Genomic DNA, 17,728 nt, shown 5'->3' with positions numbered 1-17,728 from the left:
TTAAAAATGAGGCACCTAAACTAAAGAATGTATTGTTAGATTATTTTTGTTTACTTTGATCTAAAAATTTTAAAACCTATCAAAACTTTTTTTATTTATTTATTTATATATATGTATTTTATTTATTTATTTTAAATTTTAATATGACAAATCCAATTATTAAAGTGTTGACCAATGAAAATTTATTTAAATTCATATTGTCAAAAGTTGTGGATTTAAATAAAGCTGGTAGTTGGAGAAGACAATATTCCCATTGGAATTCTTTAGAAGACCTGGTTGAAAATAAACATTTTGGATTAATATTTGACAAATTAAAAATAAAAAAACATTTCAGTATTTGTAATTCAAGTCTTCACCAATTTGTTAAAGATGTTCCAAATATTGATGTTTTCAATTATTTTTATATTAAAAAAAGACATCTGTTTTTGGATTCTCAATTAATTTATTCAGCAATTGAGAATGGATCTTTGGATATATTCACAATATTATTCAATCAATCGTATCCTTGTTCACTATTTCAAAACAACTATACAAATATTGTAAAATTATTAAATACCGTGTGGCAGAGATCAAAATATGAAATTTATTTCTATTTAATAAATTTATTTAATGGAACAACAGACTCTTTTGGATTCAGACAAAAGGCAATAGATTTATTTAATTTGGAAAATATCAAGAAACACCCAAATAGTATAAGAACAGTTTTGGATAGAGCACCAAGTTGGTTTTTATCGAAACTTTTTGAAGAGACTAAGGGTTTGCCTATGGAAAGTGTAGTATTGACAGTAGATCTAGAAGTAATACAGAGATTCATGCCAATTTTAGAAGTAGATAAATATCATTTCACAGAATTCAGCTCAATTGGTTATCATCTATTCAATATTGAAAAGGTAGACTACAACTTAATTCATGTAATTCAATATGTCATGGTCAATTTCTATTCTATCCATTTAGATTTCGAAGATTTGGCAAAAAAGGTTATAACTAAATTGAAAGCAGCATGTAAATCTTTGGATATTCAACCATCGGAATTCCCCTATTACCTATCAAAGATAAATTCATTGGAAAGTAATTTTCTCTTGATCGAATCAATCATCTATCTTCTAAGAGTGTCAAATTTATTTGATGGTTTAGAGGAATCTTTATTGAAACATCTAGGTTTAATCCTACAATCAGATCCTTACAGTTCGCTGTATGTTTCATATATTACACATTGTATATCTCAATCTTACACCTTCAATCTTGTTTGTAGATATGGAACTCTCAAACATTTGAATGCAGCACTTCAACTTGTCGATTTTGACAATATCTCACCTAGGGAAGCAATTGAATCAGCAATATTAAATAGCAATACTACAATTATTCAAACTCTAATTGAACTATATCAATCGGAGATTCTGAAAATAGTTTCAACAAGTCATTCTTTTAGAATCAACGAAAGATCTATGTATCTTATTAGTTACCTCTTGGAGAAAGATCCATTCATAGAATTACCGCAATCATCTCTTGTCATTTTGGATAAATCATTATTACCCTACTTGGTATCGATGAATGTACTTGTACCAAGAATATTGGAGCCTCTTAACCTTCCAGCAATTGCTCTGACAGCCAGCAGAAATGGATTAACAAACATTGTTTCACTTCTTATGGTGGAACTTCCAGAGATATTCACACCTACCCTACTAAGTCAAATGTTTAAGGAATCACTCGCAGGTCAGCATGAAGAGCTATCAAAGTATTTGGTTTCTTCTCAATTGTGGATTAGCTATCAAGAATTGACAATTCCATGTCAATTCATAGGTAAACTTGGATACATTGATCAATTTCAGCTAGTGGCAGAACAGATGACACCTCATACTTTGGAATTAACAATGAAGAAAGCAATAGAACACGGAAGATTAGAATTAATTCAATATCTAATTTCAAATAATTACCAGAAATCACTTTCATCTGAGGATAAGATGAATATTATTCGTTTTGGGCATAAACATATTGCGGAAAGTTATTTAGACGAATTCAAGTATGATGATCAATATATTGTCGAATCAATATTTGAAGATCAAGTAGAAATATACCAATTGCTCTTTGACCAATTGAGTATCGAAAAGAAATCATATGTTCTACAGCGATTGTTTTCAAAATTAATTGAAACTAAAACAATAGATAGAAATAAACATCATTTTATAATATTATATGCCATTTGTAATGGTGCTATAATAATATAGAAAGAAGTAAAAAGAAATTAATTAATTTTATTAATATTTATTTACCTTTTATTTTTGTTGTTTTATTTAGATGACCATCTATCAAACCATGGTCCTTCTATTTGATAGTTTAACTTATCTTGATTGTTGTTATCATTATCTTTTTTCATTAGAATATCTACTTCACCATCCCATTTACTGTAGTCTATTGGTATTGACCGTTGTTCAGCTGATCTCAATGCCATTTTTGATTCATTGTCAGATTGATCGAGTGGGTAGAATCCACTTGGATCTTTTGTCTTTTGGAAACGAAGGTCGACCGTCCATCTGATTCTCTGTGTGGTGTTTGGCAAACTCTGGTGACAGGTTGTATTTTTAAATAGTACGATCGATCCTCTCTTTAAACCTATGGTGTCAACAACGATATTCTGATAGTCTGGTGGTAACTGATCTCTAAGTATCTCTAAATACCATGAATCTTTCAAATCGCCACCTTTCAATCTCTGTAAGCGATGAGGTATTATATTGTTACTACTATCGCTTTGAGTGGCAAGCAATTGTAATGCACCGTTCGACTCTGTTATATCGATCAATGGAATCCAACAGGTGATTTGATCGAGTGACTCTGCACCCTCTACGAGATAGGCAGCGTCTTGATGCCAAGGTACTTCAAAGCTAGTGTTATTCGGTGTCTTTACACGTAGATTCCACTCGGGATGTCCACTTATTTCAGCGGTGCCGAGCAGTTGCTGTATTACATCGAGCAGTCGCTCATTGCTAAAGAGTGAGCCGAACGAACGACATAGATGTCCAGCAAACATCGTATGCAACATAATAGAGGTACCTTTAAACTGTGAATCTAGAGAGATGATCTTTCTATCTAGATCTGTATCCTTAGCGATTTCGCCATTTACATCGACCACCTTTTTATTCTCCAACAACAAAGCGATCAGTTGATCAAGCTTTGTTTTAACATCAACAAATATATTATCTAATAATCTTGCTTCAAAGAATTCATTTATAATAACATATCCATTATTTGTAAATAGATCGATTTGATCTTTAGTTAATTGATACATCATCTTTGATTGAAAAATGTTTTGAGAAAAAGAGAATAATTGAAAAAAATGGGTGATGATTTTTAAAAATAGAGTAATAACGTTGTCTTATTAAAACTATTGTATATTTTATATACTTTGTTTATTAATAAAGAATGAAAAAATTAAAAAAAAAAAGGTAAAATCATGATTTAATATTAGATTGACTTCTGAAGGTAGGTAGTTAGGTATGTATGTACATTATGATTGTTTTGTTAAATATATTTTAGTTTAAAAGTTGATTGTAAGAGGTGTTTGGTGTTTTTGGGTGATAATTTAAAACCATCTCCATGATCATTTTGTTGTATGCTACATTTACGTCGAGTCGTTCACCCTCTTTGACAATGACACCGTTGATCGACTTGATTTCAGTTGGTTGTCCTCTGATGACGTCGACCAACATACTAGAGTAATTGGTGCTGGTTCTCTCGGCGATGTTGGCGACATACTTGAATCCCTCTTCGGTGTCCTCGCCATATGGCAACTTGATACCCTTGGCTTTGCACACCTCCATTCCCTCGACGATGATCTTCTTCATCAGGTTCTTTGAGTATTCATCTTGCACCAAGTAACCGTTGGGTACACCCAGCACTGCAGACAGTGGATTGATAGCGGCGTTGACAACGACCTTGCTCCAGACCAGTGCGTCAACGTCGTAGGTGAGCTCGCTGACGATGCCAGCTTCGTTGAGAATCTCACCGAGTGCTTCAAGAGCACGCTTCTCCTCGAGTGTCTTTGGTTCGTTGTCCAGAGTGGTTGGGTGGTTTTGATAGTGTCCGTTGTTGTTGTTGTTGCCGGCCATCATCAGTCCAGCGAGTGAAGGTGACGCCAAGTAGGTCAATCCACTGCCAGTGTGACGAACGGAACCAGCGCCAGCCATGACAGCGCCATTACTCGTGACACCCTGCCACACCTTGTTTTTGAATCCTTTCTCGTTGATGGTTGTTTCTATTTCCTCGCGATTACCGACACCGTTCTGAAGAGTAAGAACAATGGCATTCGGATTGCCACCTACCATCTTGGCAGCGGTTAACGATGCCTGTCTAGTAGAGTGTGATTTTACCAAAACCAAAACATAAATCTGGATATCCATCCTTAATAACATCCAACGCATCCAAAGTTGCTCTGACTGAAGTGATCGACTCTGATTTACCTTCCAAATTATATAATGTTAAACCATTGTTATTTATTCTATCGACATGTTCCCTATTTAGTTTTAAAAAGTAACGGTTGTTAATAAATTACTTTATGTATTAAATTTGTTGCTGTTTAACTTACTTCCAAGCAGATACCATCCAAACATCAGCGAAATCTTTTGCAGCTAGTTTGGCACTAAAGAAACTACCCATTGCACCAGCACCAATAACAACAATCTTTGGACGTTTGATTCCATTTGGTGTGAGGAAGAATCTTTCGGTTTCAATCTTTAGTGTTTGTTGTTTTGGCTTTTGTAGCTGTTGTTGCTCTGTGATTGATTTGGCTGTCTTTGTCGAAGCAATCTTTAGACTCTCGATTTCCTTTTCCTTTTCTTTTAATTCCTTTAATTTCTCTTTAATATTATCACTATTATTTAAATATTGACTCTTACTATAAAGATTTTCATCTGTACCATTATTATTGTTGTTGCTGTTGTTGTTGCTATTTAATATGTTTATAAACTTTTTAGACTCCTCCTCTTTCATTGTGAATGAATGTTGTGGAGTTGGAAACTGTCGTTGTTCTATCTCCTTTTTGAAATTCTTTAGTCCTTCGTGAATTGTCGATGAAAGACTTGCATATTGCTTGCAGAACTTGGGCATGAAATCAGAGTAGAGTCCGAGCATGTCGTGGTAGACTAGCACCTGACCGCTTGTTCCTGAGCCAGCACCGATTCCAATGGTCGGGATGGAAAGGTGTTTCGTTATCATCTCACCGACCAGCTGTGGAACCATTTCGATGACGATCGAGAAACAGCCGGCCTCTTGCAGTGCCATGGCATCCTCGAGTATCGAGAGTGCCTCATCGGATGTCTTTCCCTGCAGTTTGAATCCACCGAATGAACTGACCGTCTGTGGAGTGAGACCGATGTGTCCGACCACCGGAATGCCGGCACGAACAATCTCGCGGATCGTATCCTTCATCTTGGCGCCACCCTCCAGTTTGACGGCATCGACACCGCCCTCTTTCATCAAGCGAATTGCATTGTGGAGTGCATCGCGTGGCGATGTCTCGAAGCTACCGAATGGCATGTCACCCACGACGAATGAACGTTGAGTACCGCGCATCACCGCTTTGCAGTGGTGAATCATCGCATCCATTGTGACATTGGTAGTTCCCTTGTCGCCAAGCATGACCATACCTAGAGAGTCACCGACCAGAGTGATATCAATTCCTGCTTTATCGACCTCTTTGGCACTGCAATAGTCGTAGGCAGTGACCATCGATATTGGTATCGACTGTTTATACTTTTTCTTTATATCTAAAATCGTTGTTTTCTTTACCACTGCAGCATCTTCATTGGTATGTGTTGAATAGTTTCTACTAACTAAACTATCAATTCTAAAACTATTACTATTATTAAATAAACTACTACTATTATTATTATTTACATATTTTATATTATTACTATTATTACTGGAATAATATGATTTTAAAGTATCGAATTTATTATTATTATTACTTGTATTGTTACTATATAAACTATTATTATTATTTAATTTATAACCTTGATTATTACTATTATTATATATATTGAAACAATGAGTTGGTGGATAATTATTATATCTTAAACAATGGATGTTTGAATCCAATTTAGAGTTCCTTAAAAAATTCATTGGTTTCTGGATTTTTGTTTAAAAATTATTTATGTTTATTTAAATTATTATTATTTATTTATTTATTGTTTATAGAAAACTATTATAATTTTATAATAAATATTGATATATTTGGAATTATTATAATTTTTAATAGGGTTTATGAAATAGAATCTATCGTTTGAATTATTATTTATTTAATATATAAAAACTGTGTAAGTGTGAAAGTAGTATAGATCTTACTAATGCTGGATATTTATTTACTGTTGTCGTGTCGTTGCCACAGAGGGTTGATTTCCTGTGATGTGATGTGATAAATAAATAACAAAAGTTGTTGTTTTTGTTGTTAATTTTTTTTTTGTTCCTTTTTTTTTTGGTCGTTGTTGTCAAATGCAGTGATACAATTATATAACGAAAGTTGTTTGTATGATGAATGTGTGAATATATAAATATGGTGTTAGTGTGCTTTTCGTGTTGAATAAAAAATGAAGAATATAATGAGTGTGGTATTGATAGCCAATATTTGTTTACCAAAAATGTTTACTAATGATGATTTTTGATATGATGATACCACTTATTCAATTAAAATTATCTGACTTGTTTTAATTTAATTAATTTAAAAGAAGACGACGATCAAAAAGATGATTAAAATGAAGTTATAAAGAATATTGCTTGACTTATCAAAACAAATAATTATAACAATATAAATAATTATGAAATAGAATAAAAATAAAGAAAAAAAATATAAAAACAATTGTTTTTTTTTATTGTTGTTTATAAAAAACGATATATTATGATTGATATTAATATTGGTGTGTGTGTGTTATTATTGTCTGGTAATGTAAAAAGAAGAAGATGTTAGAAGTTTCACCAAAACAAAAAAACAAAACAAAAATTAAAAATTTGAATAAAATAGATAAAACTGCAAAGTAAATGAATGATAAAAAACAAAAAGAAACGGAGATTGTTTTTATATTGAATAAAATCGGGTTCCACACTTTTAAATTTACATGGTAGAAATTACGCTGTTCCAAAAAAGGATCATGTGTGCGCAAAATGGGATTTTTGCAAAAACAAAAAAAAACATCATTACCACATCAAAATCCCAACCAACAATCATACAGATACATTCTAAGCTAGTGTTTTTTTCAAATTAATTATTTTTTATTCAATTCAAATTTGAATTGAATTAATTAACCAAAAAAAGAAAAAGATAAACATCAAATTTCTCAATTTATTTATCTAAATTTCCCATCAATTGAAATTGATCGATAAATAAGGCAAAAAATGAACAAACAACAATCTAATTTAAAAGAAATAAGATTATTCTGAAAATAAGAGAGTGTAGTTCAAAGATATTAAAGATATGAAATCAAAAATTGATTCAAACAAATAAAAAATAAAAAAATGTGTTTTAAAAATGTGAAATTAATAATAATAATTTTTGATAATTTTTCATTTTTGTTTTTTGCTCATGTGAGTTTAATAAAGTTAAGCTTTAGTAGTAGTGGTTGTCAGTCAGTTTTGTTTAATTAAAAAAAAAAAATGAGAAAACACATTATTAATTTTCATTAATTAATATTCTACAACTTTATAAAAATAGATTGACAGATAAGATAGCTAGAGATAGATTAGATTAGTTTATATATATTATTTAACTAATAATGAGAGCGAAATCTAAAGTTAATCCAGTCATCTTACTGTTACTATCAATTCATTTGATATTTTTCATTGTTTTGTTGGGAGGTGGAGTTGGTGATGACGAGTCAAATGTAAATTTAAAAAACAACACAAATAGCAAGAATAATATAAATAATATAAAACAAAGTAATATTGATCAAAATAAAAATGTAAATGTACAGCAGCAACAACAAACAAATAAAGATAATAAAGATAATGATAACAATAGTAATAATAATAAAGGTACAGATGTAAAAATAAATTCAAATGGAGAGTATGCTTACGTTACTTTTGTGAATAACGATGAGTATGCAAAGGGCGTGGTTGCACTGAAGCAATCACTCGACGACAGTGGCACACCCTACAGTCTGGTGGTGTTGGTCACCGAGAAGATCTCGGATGCCACCGTAAATCGACTGACTAAACTCGGATGTCTGGTGGAGCTTGTCAAGCCAATCGAGGTTGGCAGCGAGGTGTCGGTGCAGATCGCGCGCTGGATGCCAGCGTTCACCAAGTTCAAATCGTGGGCGATGTCCAAGTACACCAGAATCATCTGGCTCGACTCGGACATGTTGATTCTGCGCTCGATCGACCACCTCTTCTCCTACATCGATGAGAACGACTCGGAGGCGATCTACGCGACTGTCGATGCCGACGCCAACAGCTGCGCGTACCAGCCGGCGCGCCTCAAGCTCATCAACAGTGGCTTGGTGGTGTTGGCGCCAAAGCCAGAGGTGTATGAACGACTCGTCGCGAATATCAATGTCGTCGCCAAGAAGATGCCGGTGATCAACGACCAGGACGTAATGAACTACACACTGCGCTGGAAGGCACTCGACTATCCTTCGTACGGCGTGCAAATCACACACTGCGAGTGCAGTGATCCGCGACTCTGGGACTACGAGAGCACGCACTTCCTTCATTTCACAGCGGGACTCAAAGAGCTGCCGAAACCCTGGAACTTCAACGACGACACAAAACTCACCGACATACCAAACTGTGTAAAGAGTCTCTACAAGACATGGCAGTTATCCTACAATAAAGCATTAGATAGAATAGATGGATATACCATAATACAATAATAATAATAAACATAGTTAATCAAAACAACAAATTCATCTACCACTTCCTAATATATAAATAAATATATATATAGTGGTAAGTTATAAATATGATTAATTGACAAAACAATTCAAATCTTTTTTTATTATAAACATGTGAAAGTGTCAAAAAAATGAAAGGTATGAAAATTCAATGAAAAAATTAGAAGGTGATGTTGTCAGCCCGGACAAAACAGAAAAATTTGTCACAAAATCAATGAATTCAAGTTGATTAATGATTTTAAATAAATTAATTGAAAATCAATACAAAGTCTTATTAAAGTCAAATCTTTTGTAATTTGGTAAAAAAGTTATTAAGAATAGTGATAGTTGGTTATAAATATATTTTTATAAAAAAAATCATTAAATAATAATAATAATAATAATAATAATAATAATAATAATCATATCACTAACAACAAACAGGTAATCAAAAATAAACAAACCACCACACATTTATCATTTTTATTTTTATTTGATTTATTTTTATAAAAATTTAAATACATTAAAAATTTAGTCATTTTTAATATTTTTATAAAACAACAAAACCAAACAAACAATAGAAACAACATATATTTTTCGAATTCTTTGAAATACAAGTAATAATAGTTATTGTCAAAAATCATATTGATCAATATTTGTTTTAGCTATTCGCAGAATCATCAAACAATCAAAAATCTAAAATTAAAATTTTTTTTTGTTCTTTTCAAAACCAATTAATTCCTTTTCATATTAATCAAAATTTTTTAATTAATATTAATATTTATTTTATTCTAAATAATAATTTATATATAGTAAATAATTATAAATAGCTTGTATAGTATATATTATCATCAATCGATTTGTGATCAACAACAGTTAGTTATATATATATTATAGAGAATGAGTTCATCACCACCCTCAGATCCAATGGACACCTCTAAAACCAATGATAAAAAGTCAAATGAAGAAGTAAAGAAGAAATCCATCACTAATCCTACTCCTACTACTACCTCTACAACTCTTGCTAAATCAAAATCTATCACAACTGCTACTCCTACTACTACTCCAACCTCTATCAATTCTAAACCTACTACTTCTACTGCTACTGCTACTTCATCATCATCAAAGAATAGTCACCATTCTCATTCTCATTCTCATCATCATCAACAACAACATGAAAACAAAACTAACAAAGTATCTAACTCTCCTATTAATTTCTATAAACAACCATCTACTTCATCATCACCATCATCATCAACAACAACAACTGCTACTACCAATTCATCAAATGTAAAGGATAAACAATCAACAACAACAACATCATCATCAACAACAACAACAGGATCAACAACAACACCATCATCATCATCATCATCAACAACAACAACAAGTAACAATAAAGATGGAGAACAACCACCAAAATCACCAGGTAATCGTGCCAAGTTGAATTGGACCAAATCAATGACAGATATAAAGTTATCTACCACCGACCGTGTTGTGTCAAGTGTCAAATATCCAAGAAATGAACCACTGGCACACAATGTTTTATTCAATGCAGACAACACAATTAATTTACCAAAACTACAGGAACACTTCTTCCACGAAGGTAGACTCAACCACGACGATGTCAAAGAGATCGTTGAGCGTGCCGCTGAAATTCTAGAAAAAGAACCAACTTTAGTTTGTGTAGATGCACCAATTACAGGTAAATTTATCATTATTTATTATTATGATTAGATTAACACTTTACTAATAAGAAAAACAACTACTACTTTTAAATTATACATAATAATAATAATAATAATAATAGTTTGTGGAGATGTACATGGTCAATTTTATGATTTGATAAAGATTTTCGAAAATGATATCGGAGGATCACCGGCATCCACCAACTATCTATTCTTGGGTGACTATGTAGATCGTGGATACTTCTCAATGGAGGTCATTTTGTATCTATATGCTTGTAAAATCAATTATCCAAAGACTTTCACCTTGTTGCGTGGTAACCACGAATGTAGACACTTGACTGATTATTTTACTTTTAAAGAGGAGTGTATGTATTCAATAACTATCACACATCTCTACAACATCAATAACTAACTAACTAACTAAATGAATGAAAATCAAATTATCAATACAAAACAAATCAAAATAGGTCTTCATAAATATTCTGAAGAAATCTATGATTTCATTACAGAGTCATTCAATGCATTACCTTTGGCTGCTTTAATGAATGGTAAATTCTTGTGTATCCATGGTGGTCTATCACCAGATGTTAAAACTGTATGTTACAAACAACAATAATTAGATATGTTAGTTCGATCGAACTGTTAACAGTATACTAATAATGATGATGATTCACTTTTACAGTTGGATGACATTGCAAATATAGATAGATTTAAGGAACCACCTTCTAGTGGTCCAATGTGGTATGTTAAGATATTAATAATTTAGTAGTAGATTAATAATCATCATATTGATCAATTTATTATATGTATTATTCAGTGATTTATTGTGGGCAGATCCAATGGAAGAGTTCTCTCCTGAAATTAGAGATCATTACTTGCCTAATGATGTAAGAGGATGTTCATATACCTATAGTTACAGAGCAGTCTGTCATTTCTTACAACAAAACAAATTGTTATCTGTTATCAGAGCACATGAAGCTCAAAATGCTGGGTATGTATAAATCAATATATATATATATAATAACAAAGTTTGAATCATAGTTTGTGAATGTTAATTCATTTATTATTATTATTATTATTATTATTATTATTATTATTATTATTATTATTATTATTACTTTATTTAGTTATAAGATGCATTTACAAAATGATGCAACTGGATTCCCATCGGTTATTACATTGTTTTCAGCACCAAACTACCTTGATGCCTATAACAATAAGGGTGCTGTCTTGAGATATGAGAACAACGTTATGAATATTAGACAATTCAATTGCTCACCACATCCCTACTGGTTGCCAAACTTTATGGATGTATTCTCGTGGTCGATGCCGTTTGTCTCTGAGAAGGTCGCTGAGATGTTGCTGGTTCTTCTGAATCTCTGTGACGACGAGGAAGCCGAGAAGCAAGAGACCAAGGTTGTGGACCACGAAGAGGAGAAGCGTAAGCAGATGTTGCGTGCCAAGGTCAGATCGGTCTCAAAGATCATGCGTATGTTCACCATCTTGAGACAGGAGCGTGAGACCATCATGATGATCAAGAGTTTCACTCCGTCGCGAACCATCCCACAGGGTCTGCTCACCGAAGGACCCGATGCACTCAAGAAGGCACTCGGTGACTTTGCCAAAGCCAGAAAGATGGATCTGGTCAACGAGAAGCGTCCACCCAACATCGATCGTGTCAACAGTCGTGGTGAACTACTCCGTATGAACAGTCGTGGTGAATTGTTCCGTATCAACAGTCGTGGTGAATTGTTCCGTAGCAATTCGTATGCCGATCTCAAGCCACCAACAGGTCCACAAGAAATCATTCAAATTACAGAGGCACCAAAAGAATAAAATAATTCTTTAAAGAATAAGAGCTAATCAAAATTAACAAAACAAAACAAAAACAAAACAAAAAGTTACTTATATATATATTATTTTAAAAACAAAATAAAAATTGCTAAAGTTATCTAAACTTTAATTTATTATTAAATTATCATTAAAGTAGTTTAGAGTCAACGAACACTATCACTATGTAACACCTAATACCATCGCAAACAATTATTTACGATCATCATTTTCTTAAAAAAAGATTTTTTAAAAAATCATTTTCAACAACTTTGTTCATCTTTTCAAACTTTTAACCAATTGATTGATATTAGTAATAGTCTATTATTAAAACAAAAAGATTACGAAAAAGGATCAAAATCAAGTAAATAAGAAGCAGATCAAATTAAAGTAAGAAGCAAAGAAGTAACCTTACAATACTAGATCAACTCTTGAGGTACTCTTGGTCAGAGTCTGTGCAATGCAAGTGATATTAAATACCAAGAATGTCAAACGAGAGAACAGTAGTTTTTCGTCATCAACTAATGTTTTTATTGATCAATTGGATGATTTCAATAGTAATAATAGAATTAAATAAAATATAATCGATGACCACGATGATGATGCACTAATGGAATGTAGTACACCAATGGTTTTATTTTATTTTATAATTATAGTTCACTAACTAAATGCATATGTGCATCAGTACTTATGGTTAAACCAACGATAACTTTACCATTGAAAACACCAACACCTGGATCCTGAGACATATCACTTGTGTTGACAACTTGATCGGCAGACCAAACACCAAGATTGTTACATGTGACAACATGAAGTTTGGCATTGGTTGGATGACGATGTACTAAAACCAGTTTATTTGCAGTGGCTGTTAGTTTTGGATCACCTGATACTTGGACATTTGGAATGAGTGTTGGAGTGGTCCAAGTGTTGGTATCTGATGTGCTTGTAACATAGACACCGTTACCCAAAGCGGTATTGCGGAATACAATATAGATCTTTCCATTGAATGTTGCCATCGATGGTGATCCAGTTATTGTGATACCCGGTACTTCTTTATAACTCCAATTGGAAGCTACACCATCGGGTGAGGATGCAAGTAGCAACTTTCCATTGTTATTCGGTCCATGATAAGCAAGGTACATAAGGTTGTTGAAAACCGTTGCAGATGGTGAATTGGACGATTTCCATTCAGGAAGACCATGAATTGGGTTATCCTGTGTCACAGAGTTACCAGTCACTTTTACATAATTCAGATCACCACTACTATTTGGACTTCCATTATGGAAACCGTATATAATTGAATTGAACACAATAGCAGCTGGAGAGAATGTCGTCTGTACATCTACAAACTGAGCATCAGCGGTCCAAGTAATTAAATCATTGGATTTGGTGTACCAAAGTTCATGATTATTTTCATAACCATGATGAATACAGTATACTGTACCACCTAATTGTATGTAGGCTGGTGAATCAGTAATTCCATAATAGCTTGGAGTTGTTATTATAGTTTCTGGTTTAAAATTCATATTTTAATTGATATATTATTAAATAAAGAAAAATAAATAAATATTTATTTGGTTGTTTTTAGGTTATTTATTTGAATATAATAAAGAATGTATTTGAAATTAGAATTAATAATATTGTATTGATTTGATTTTCTACTTGTTTCTTTACTGTTATTTATAGTTTTTGTCTTTCATTTTCAATCCAATTCGATGCAATCAAAATCATTATCCAAGTTTGCATATTCTGACTTAGTTACAAACCCCAACAACTTTTTTAAGAATTCACCAAATTTTTTTTTTTTTTATTGATTTGTAATTTGCTCCTACCCTGTTCAAAAAATTGTTTCAACCTCGAACTCTCATAATCTACACCATTTATTAATATTTAATAATATCAATTTTATGTTTAAAAAAATCAAATTTGCTTATGTTTTGAGTCAGAAGTTTATCCAATCAAAACTCAGAAGGGTTTTTTTTTGTAAATTTCCACTTTCTGGTTGATGAAATAGATCTGATAGATTTGCTATCAAAAAAGTTTCACTATTCTGTTAATATATTTGATATTTATTTTTTAAGTATTATTATAAAGAAACTCATATCTTCTAAACCATTCCTTTTATAGGTTATATTTTTTCCAATAATATATATTTGAGTAAACTGAGTAGACAATGAGGTTTAAAAAATAAAATAATTTATTTATTTAATACAAAGAAGTGTCAAAAAATTATATAAAACAACCATTTTATTTTAATAATGAAATGAATTCTAAAGTTAAAAATTTAATATGACTTATGAAATGTATTGAACAAAATTAAATTGAGAAATTGAGCTCACCAATAAATATTGATAACAAATTAATTTAAAAATAAATTGGAAATGATAATTTATTTATTTTATATCTATTGTTCAAGAACTGTATGCATATATGCATCAGTACTAGTAGTTAAACCAGCAATAACTTTACCATTGAAAACACCAACACCTGGATCCTGAGACATATCACTTGTGTTGACAACTTGATCGGCAGACCAAACACCAAGATTGTTACATGTGACAACATGAAGTTTGGCATTGGTTGGATGACGATGTACTAAAACCAGTTTATTTGCAGTGACTGTTAGTTTTGGATCACCTGATACTTGGACATTTGGAATGAGTGTTGGAGTGGTCCAAGTGTTGGTATCTGATGTGCTTGTAACATAGACACCATTACCCAAAGCAGTGTTACAGAATACAATATAGATCTTTCCATTGAATGTTGCCATCGATGGTGATCCAGTTAATGTGACACCTGGTACTATCTTATAATTCCAATTATATGTTGCACCATCTGTTGAAGAACCAAGAACCAACTGTCCATTACCTTCAAGATGGCCCACTATTGATCCTCCTTGATAAGCAACATACAAAAGGTTGTTGAAAACAGTTGCAGATGGAGAGTTGGCAATTTGATAAACCTCATATGGGACAGCCACATAGGTGTCTCCTGTTACTGTTGAACCAGTAGCTTTTACATAATGCAAAGAACCTACAGGAGTATTTGGACTACCACGATGGAAAACGAATAGAGATGAAAGAAACATTACAACAGCTGGAGAATATGTCATTTGTACACCAATAACCTGAGTATCAGCAGTCCATGTTGCTCCGTTGGTCGATGTTGTGTACCAAAGTTCGTGATTGACACCATATCCATGATGAAAACCATACAAAGTACTACCAAGTTGTCCATAGGCTGGTGAGTCAGTTATTCCTACATATCCGGTAGTAAGAGTTTCTGCAAGGAAATTCATTTTTTTTATTTATGTATAATGTATGTATATTTTAAAAAATAAGTAATAATATATTTGTATGTTTGTTAATTGATATCGAATTGAATTGTATTGTATTGTATTGAATTCAAACCCTAAACTATTAGTATTTATATTCTTGTCGTTTCATAGTGATCATTCATTATTAATCTAATCCTAACAAAAGAAACGATATGATTTGTCCAAGTTACAAGAAAAACAGATCTGTAAGTCAACTTACAAAGCCCAATAACATTTCTACAAAGTGATCCCGAATAGTTAATGTTGTTTTTTACCCAATAATATTTCAATGATTGCAGTGCAACCTTGTTATCTTCGCTAATTAACTAATAAACCTTTAAAGCAACGGACAACCAATTGATGTTCACCTCATCGAACACTTGACAAAGTTGTACATTTGGTTGTGTCTGTTTTGAATATTTTTTAATTTGTTTTTATTATTTTTCTATTTTTACACGCAAAAGGAAATGGTTGCACCTTTTTTTTCTTGGTGATCAATATCTCAAGAAAATTTTCAACAAAACAATCATTCGATTGAAACCGTCAATATCGAATTAATCAGACTTATTTTGTAAATTAATTATTTATGTTTTAATAAAAAGATTCTATTATCAAATACATTAGAAGACGACTTCTTGTCTTCTTCGAAAAAATGAACAATGACAGTGATTTTTTATCGAATTCACAATTATATATTAGTTTATTTTATTCTTAAAATACTATAAACTCGATTTTTTGTTAGAAAATTTGTTTACTTTGTAAAAAAAAAAAGACCATATTTTTATATTTTGTTTATTTTATTCAATCTATCTATACATTGTATTAAAAGTTCAATCTTTGTAGATTTAGTTGGTAAAGTACTTCTTGATTTCTTGGAGATTGACTTGGTATGACTTTTGCTCGAATTGAACAATGTCGTTCTTTACATCACTACTGAATTCACCTTCCCAGGTCAACAAAGTTTGATTGGTATCGGCAATACGGTACAATTTCAAATAACTGATCGAAGCTATTGTTAACAATCAAGAGAATGAATGAGTGATTGTAATGATTTAATAAAAAAATAAAAAAAAATAGTTATTATTATTATCAATAATTACCAGTTACTTCAGTTGGTGGGTTACTCTCGATAACTTCCCAGATGACAGAGTGGTTAAAGTCACTGAGTTCCAACAAACGGTGCTTACGAACCTCACCGGTCTTCCACTTTAGAGTACGAACGGCACCGACGGAGGTTGAACATGCACCTTCGTCCATAACAGCTGATTCAATCAAAGAACTGAATACTTTTTCTGGGAAAGTGAATTCTCTTAATACATTCCATACCTAATAATAAAATAATAATAATAATAATGAATAGATAAGAATTATTATTATTATTCATAACTAAAAAAAAAACAAACAATATTTATCTATCTATCTATAATTATAATGATTTGTGAGAATACAAACCTTTTCTGAAGGTACAGGGATGACAGATGAAGCAAAGGCACGTGTTGACATTGTTATCTTTTAATTGATTATCTATTACTTTGTTTTAAAAAATAACTCAATGAAATTGAAAGATTGTTTAAAATTAAACACAAAACAAAATTTAATATTAAAATTAAAAAAAAATTTTGGTGATGTTCACCCCACCTTTAGATTTTTTTTTTTCTTTTGGGCATAAATATCAACTTATTTGTTTTGTTATTATTTATTTTAATATTGCATATTGTTTAAAAAAACAATCGATATATAATGTATAACTATTAGTTATTAATAGTTATATTGATAATTTATTTATAAGTATTGTCGGCAATCTAAAAATTACAACTACACATCTTCTCACGACAATCATGTCAATATTCTATTGATTTTCTTAATTTATCTATGAATTCAGATTAATATTTCTATTTTATAATAAAGGACCAATTTTTTTTTGTGTGGCGAAGCAAAACAAAAAAAAGCCTTACAACATGATCATTGTTGTTGGGCAAAATGAATTAAATTTTTAAGTTGGTCTTGTAAAACACCACCAAATGAATACCTTTTAAATG

The 17,728-nt window shown here is 31.6% G+C and overlaps 7 protein-coding genes across 7 annotated transcripts; 3 read left to right on the top strand and 4 right to left on the bottom strand.

Annotated features, from left to right (window-relative positions):
* Positions 1-143: 143 nt before the first annotated feature.
* Positions 144-2,225, top strand: PPL_01009 (uncharacterized protein; the record flags this gene model as incomplete). Its single annotated transcript, XM_020572027.1, has 1 exon — positions 144-2,225. One exon carries the CDS (start codon positions 144-146, stop codon positions 2,223-2,225), a length of 2,082 nt encoding a protein of 693 aa, XP_020437885.1.
* Positions 2,226-2,287: 62 nt separating this feature from the next.
* Positions 2,288-6,114, bottom strand: PPL_01008 (3-methyl-2-oxobutanoate hydroxymethyltransferase; the record flags this gene model as incomplete). The annotated part of the gene is made up of 4 exons (XM_020572026.1): positions 2,288-3,286; positions 3,621-4,277; positions 4,405-4,507; positions 4,580-6,114. 4 exons carry the CDS (start codon positions 6,112-6,114, stop codon positions 2,288-2,290), a joined length of 3,294 nt encoding a protein of 1,097 aa, XP_020437884.1.
* Positions 6,115-7,757: 1,643 nt separating this feature from the next.
* On the top strand, positions 7,758-8,942 carry gtr3 (putative glycosyltransferase; the record flags this gene model as incomplete). The annotated part of the gene is made up of 2 exons (XM_020572025.1): positions 7,758-8,509; positions 8,930-8,942. 2 exons carry the CDS (start codon positions 7,758-7,760, stop codon positions 8,940-8,942), a joined length of 765 nt encoding a protein of 254 aa, XP_020437883.1.
* Positions 8,943-9,755: 813 nt separating this feature from the next.
* Positions 9,756-12,379, top strand: canA (serine/threonine-protein phosphatase 2B catalytic subunit; the record flags this gene model as incomplete). Its single annotated transcript, XM_020572024.1, has 6 exons — positions 9,756-10,560; positions 10,666-10,908; positions 11,011-11,138; positions 11,226-11,284; positions 11,310-11,534; positions 11,671-12,379. 6 exons carry the CDS (start codon positions 9,756-9,758, stop codon positions 12,377-12,379), a joined length of 2,169 nt encoding a protein of 722 aa, XP_020437882.1.
* A 644-nt stretch (positions 12,380-13,023) lies between these two features.
* On the bottom strand, positions 13,024-13,899 carry PPL_01005 (sialidase family protein; the record flags this gene model as incomplete). Its single annotated transcript, XM_020572023.1, has 1 exon — positions 13,024-13,899. The coding sequence occupies one exon, from the start codon at positions 13,897-13,899 to the stop codon at positions 13,024-13,026; it is 876 nt and encodes a 291-aa protein (XP_020437881.1).
* Positions 13,900-14,777: 878 nt separating this feature from the next.
* Positions 14,778-15,671, bottom strand: PPL_01004 (uncharacterized protein; the record flags this gene model as incomplete). Its single annotated transcript, XM_020572022.1, has 1 exon — positions 14,778-15,671. One exon carries the CDS (start codon positions 15,669-15,671, stop codon positions 14,778-14,780), a length of 894 nt encoding a protein of 297 aa, XP_020437880.1.
* Positions 15,672-15,799: 128 nt separating this feature from the next.
* On the bottom strand, positions 15,800-17,192 carry PPL_01003 (SRPBCC family protein; the record flags this gene model as incomplete). The annotated part of the gene is made up of 4 exons (XM_020572021.1): positions 15,800-16,007; positions 16,551-16,698; positions 16,790-17,015; positions 17,142-17,192. The coding sequence occupies 4 exons, from the start codon at positions 17,190-17,192 to the stop codon at positions 15,800-15,802; spliced, it is 633 nt and encodes a 210-aa protein (XP_020437879.1).
* Between the last annotated feature and the right edge of the window lie 536 nt (positions 17,193-17,728).

Source organism: Heterostelium album, assembly GCF_000004825.1.
Source record: "Heterostelium album PN500 unplaced genomic scaffold PPL_contig1, whole genome shotgun sequence".
Lineage (NCBI taxonomy): Eukaryota > Evosea > Eumycetozoa > Acytosteliales > Acytosteliaceae > Heterostelium > Heterostelium album.
The sequence above is the reverse complement of the archived record's forward strand: the minus strand, read 5'-3'. Positions and strand labels throughout refer to the sequence as shown.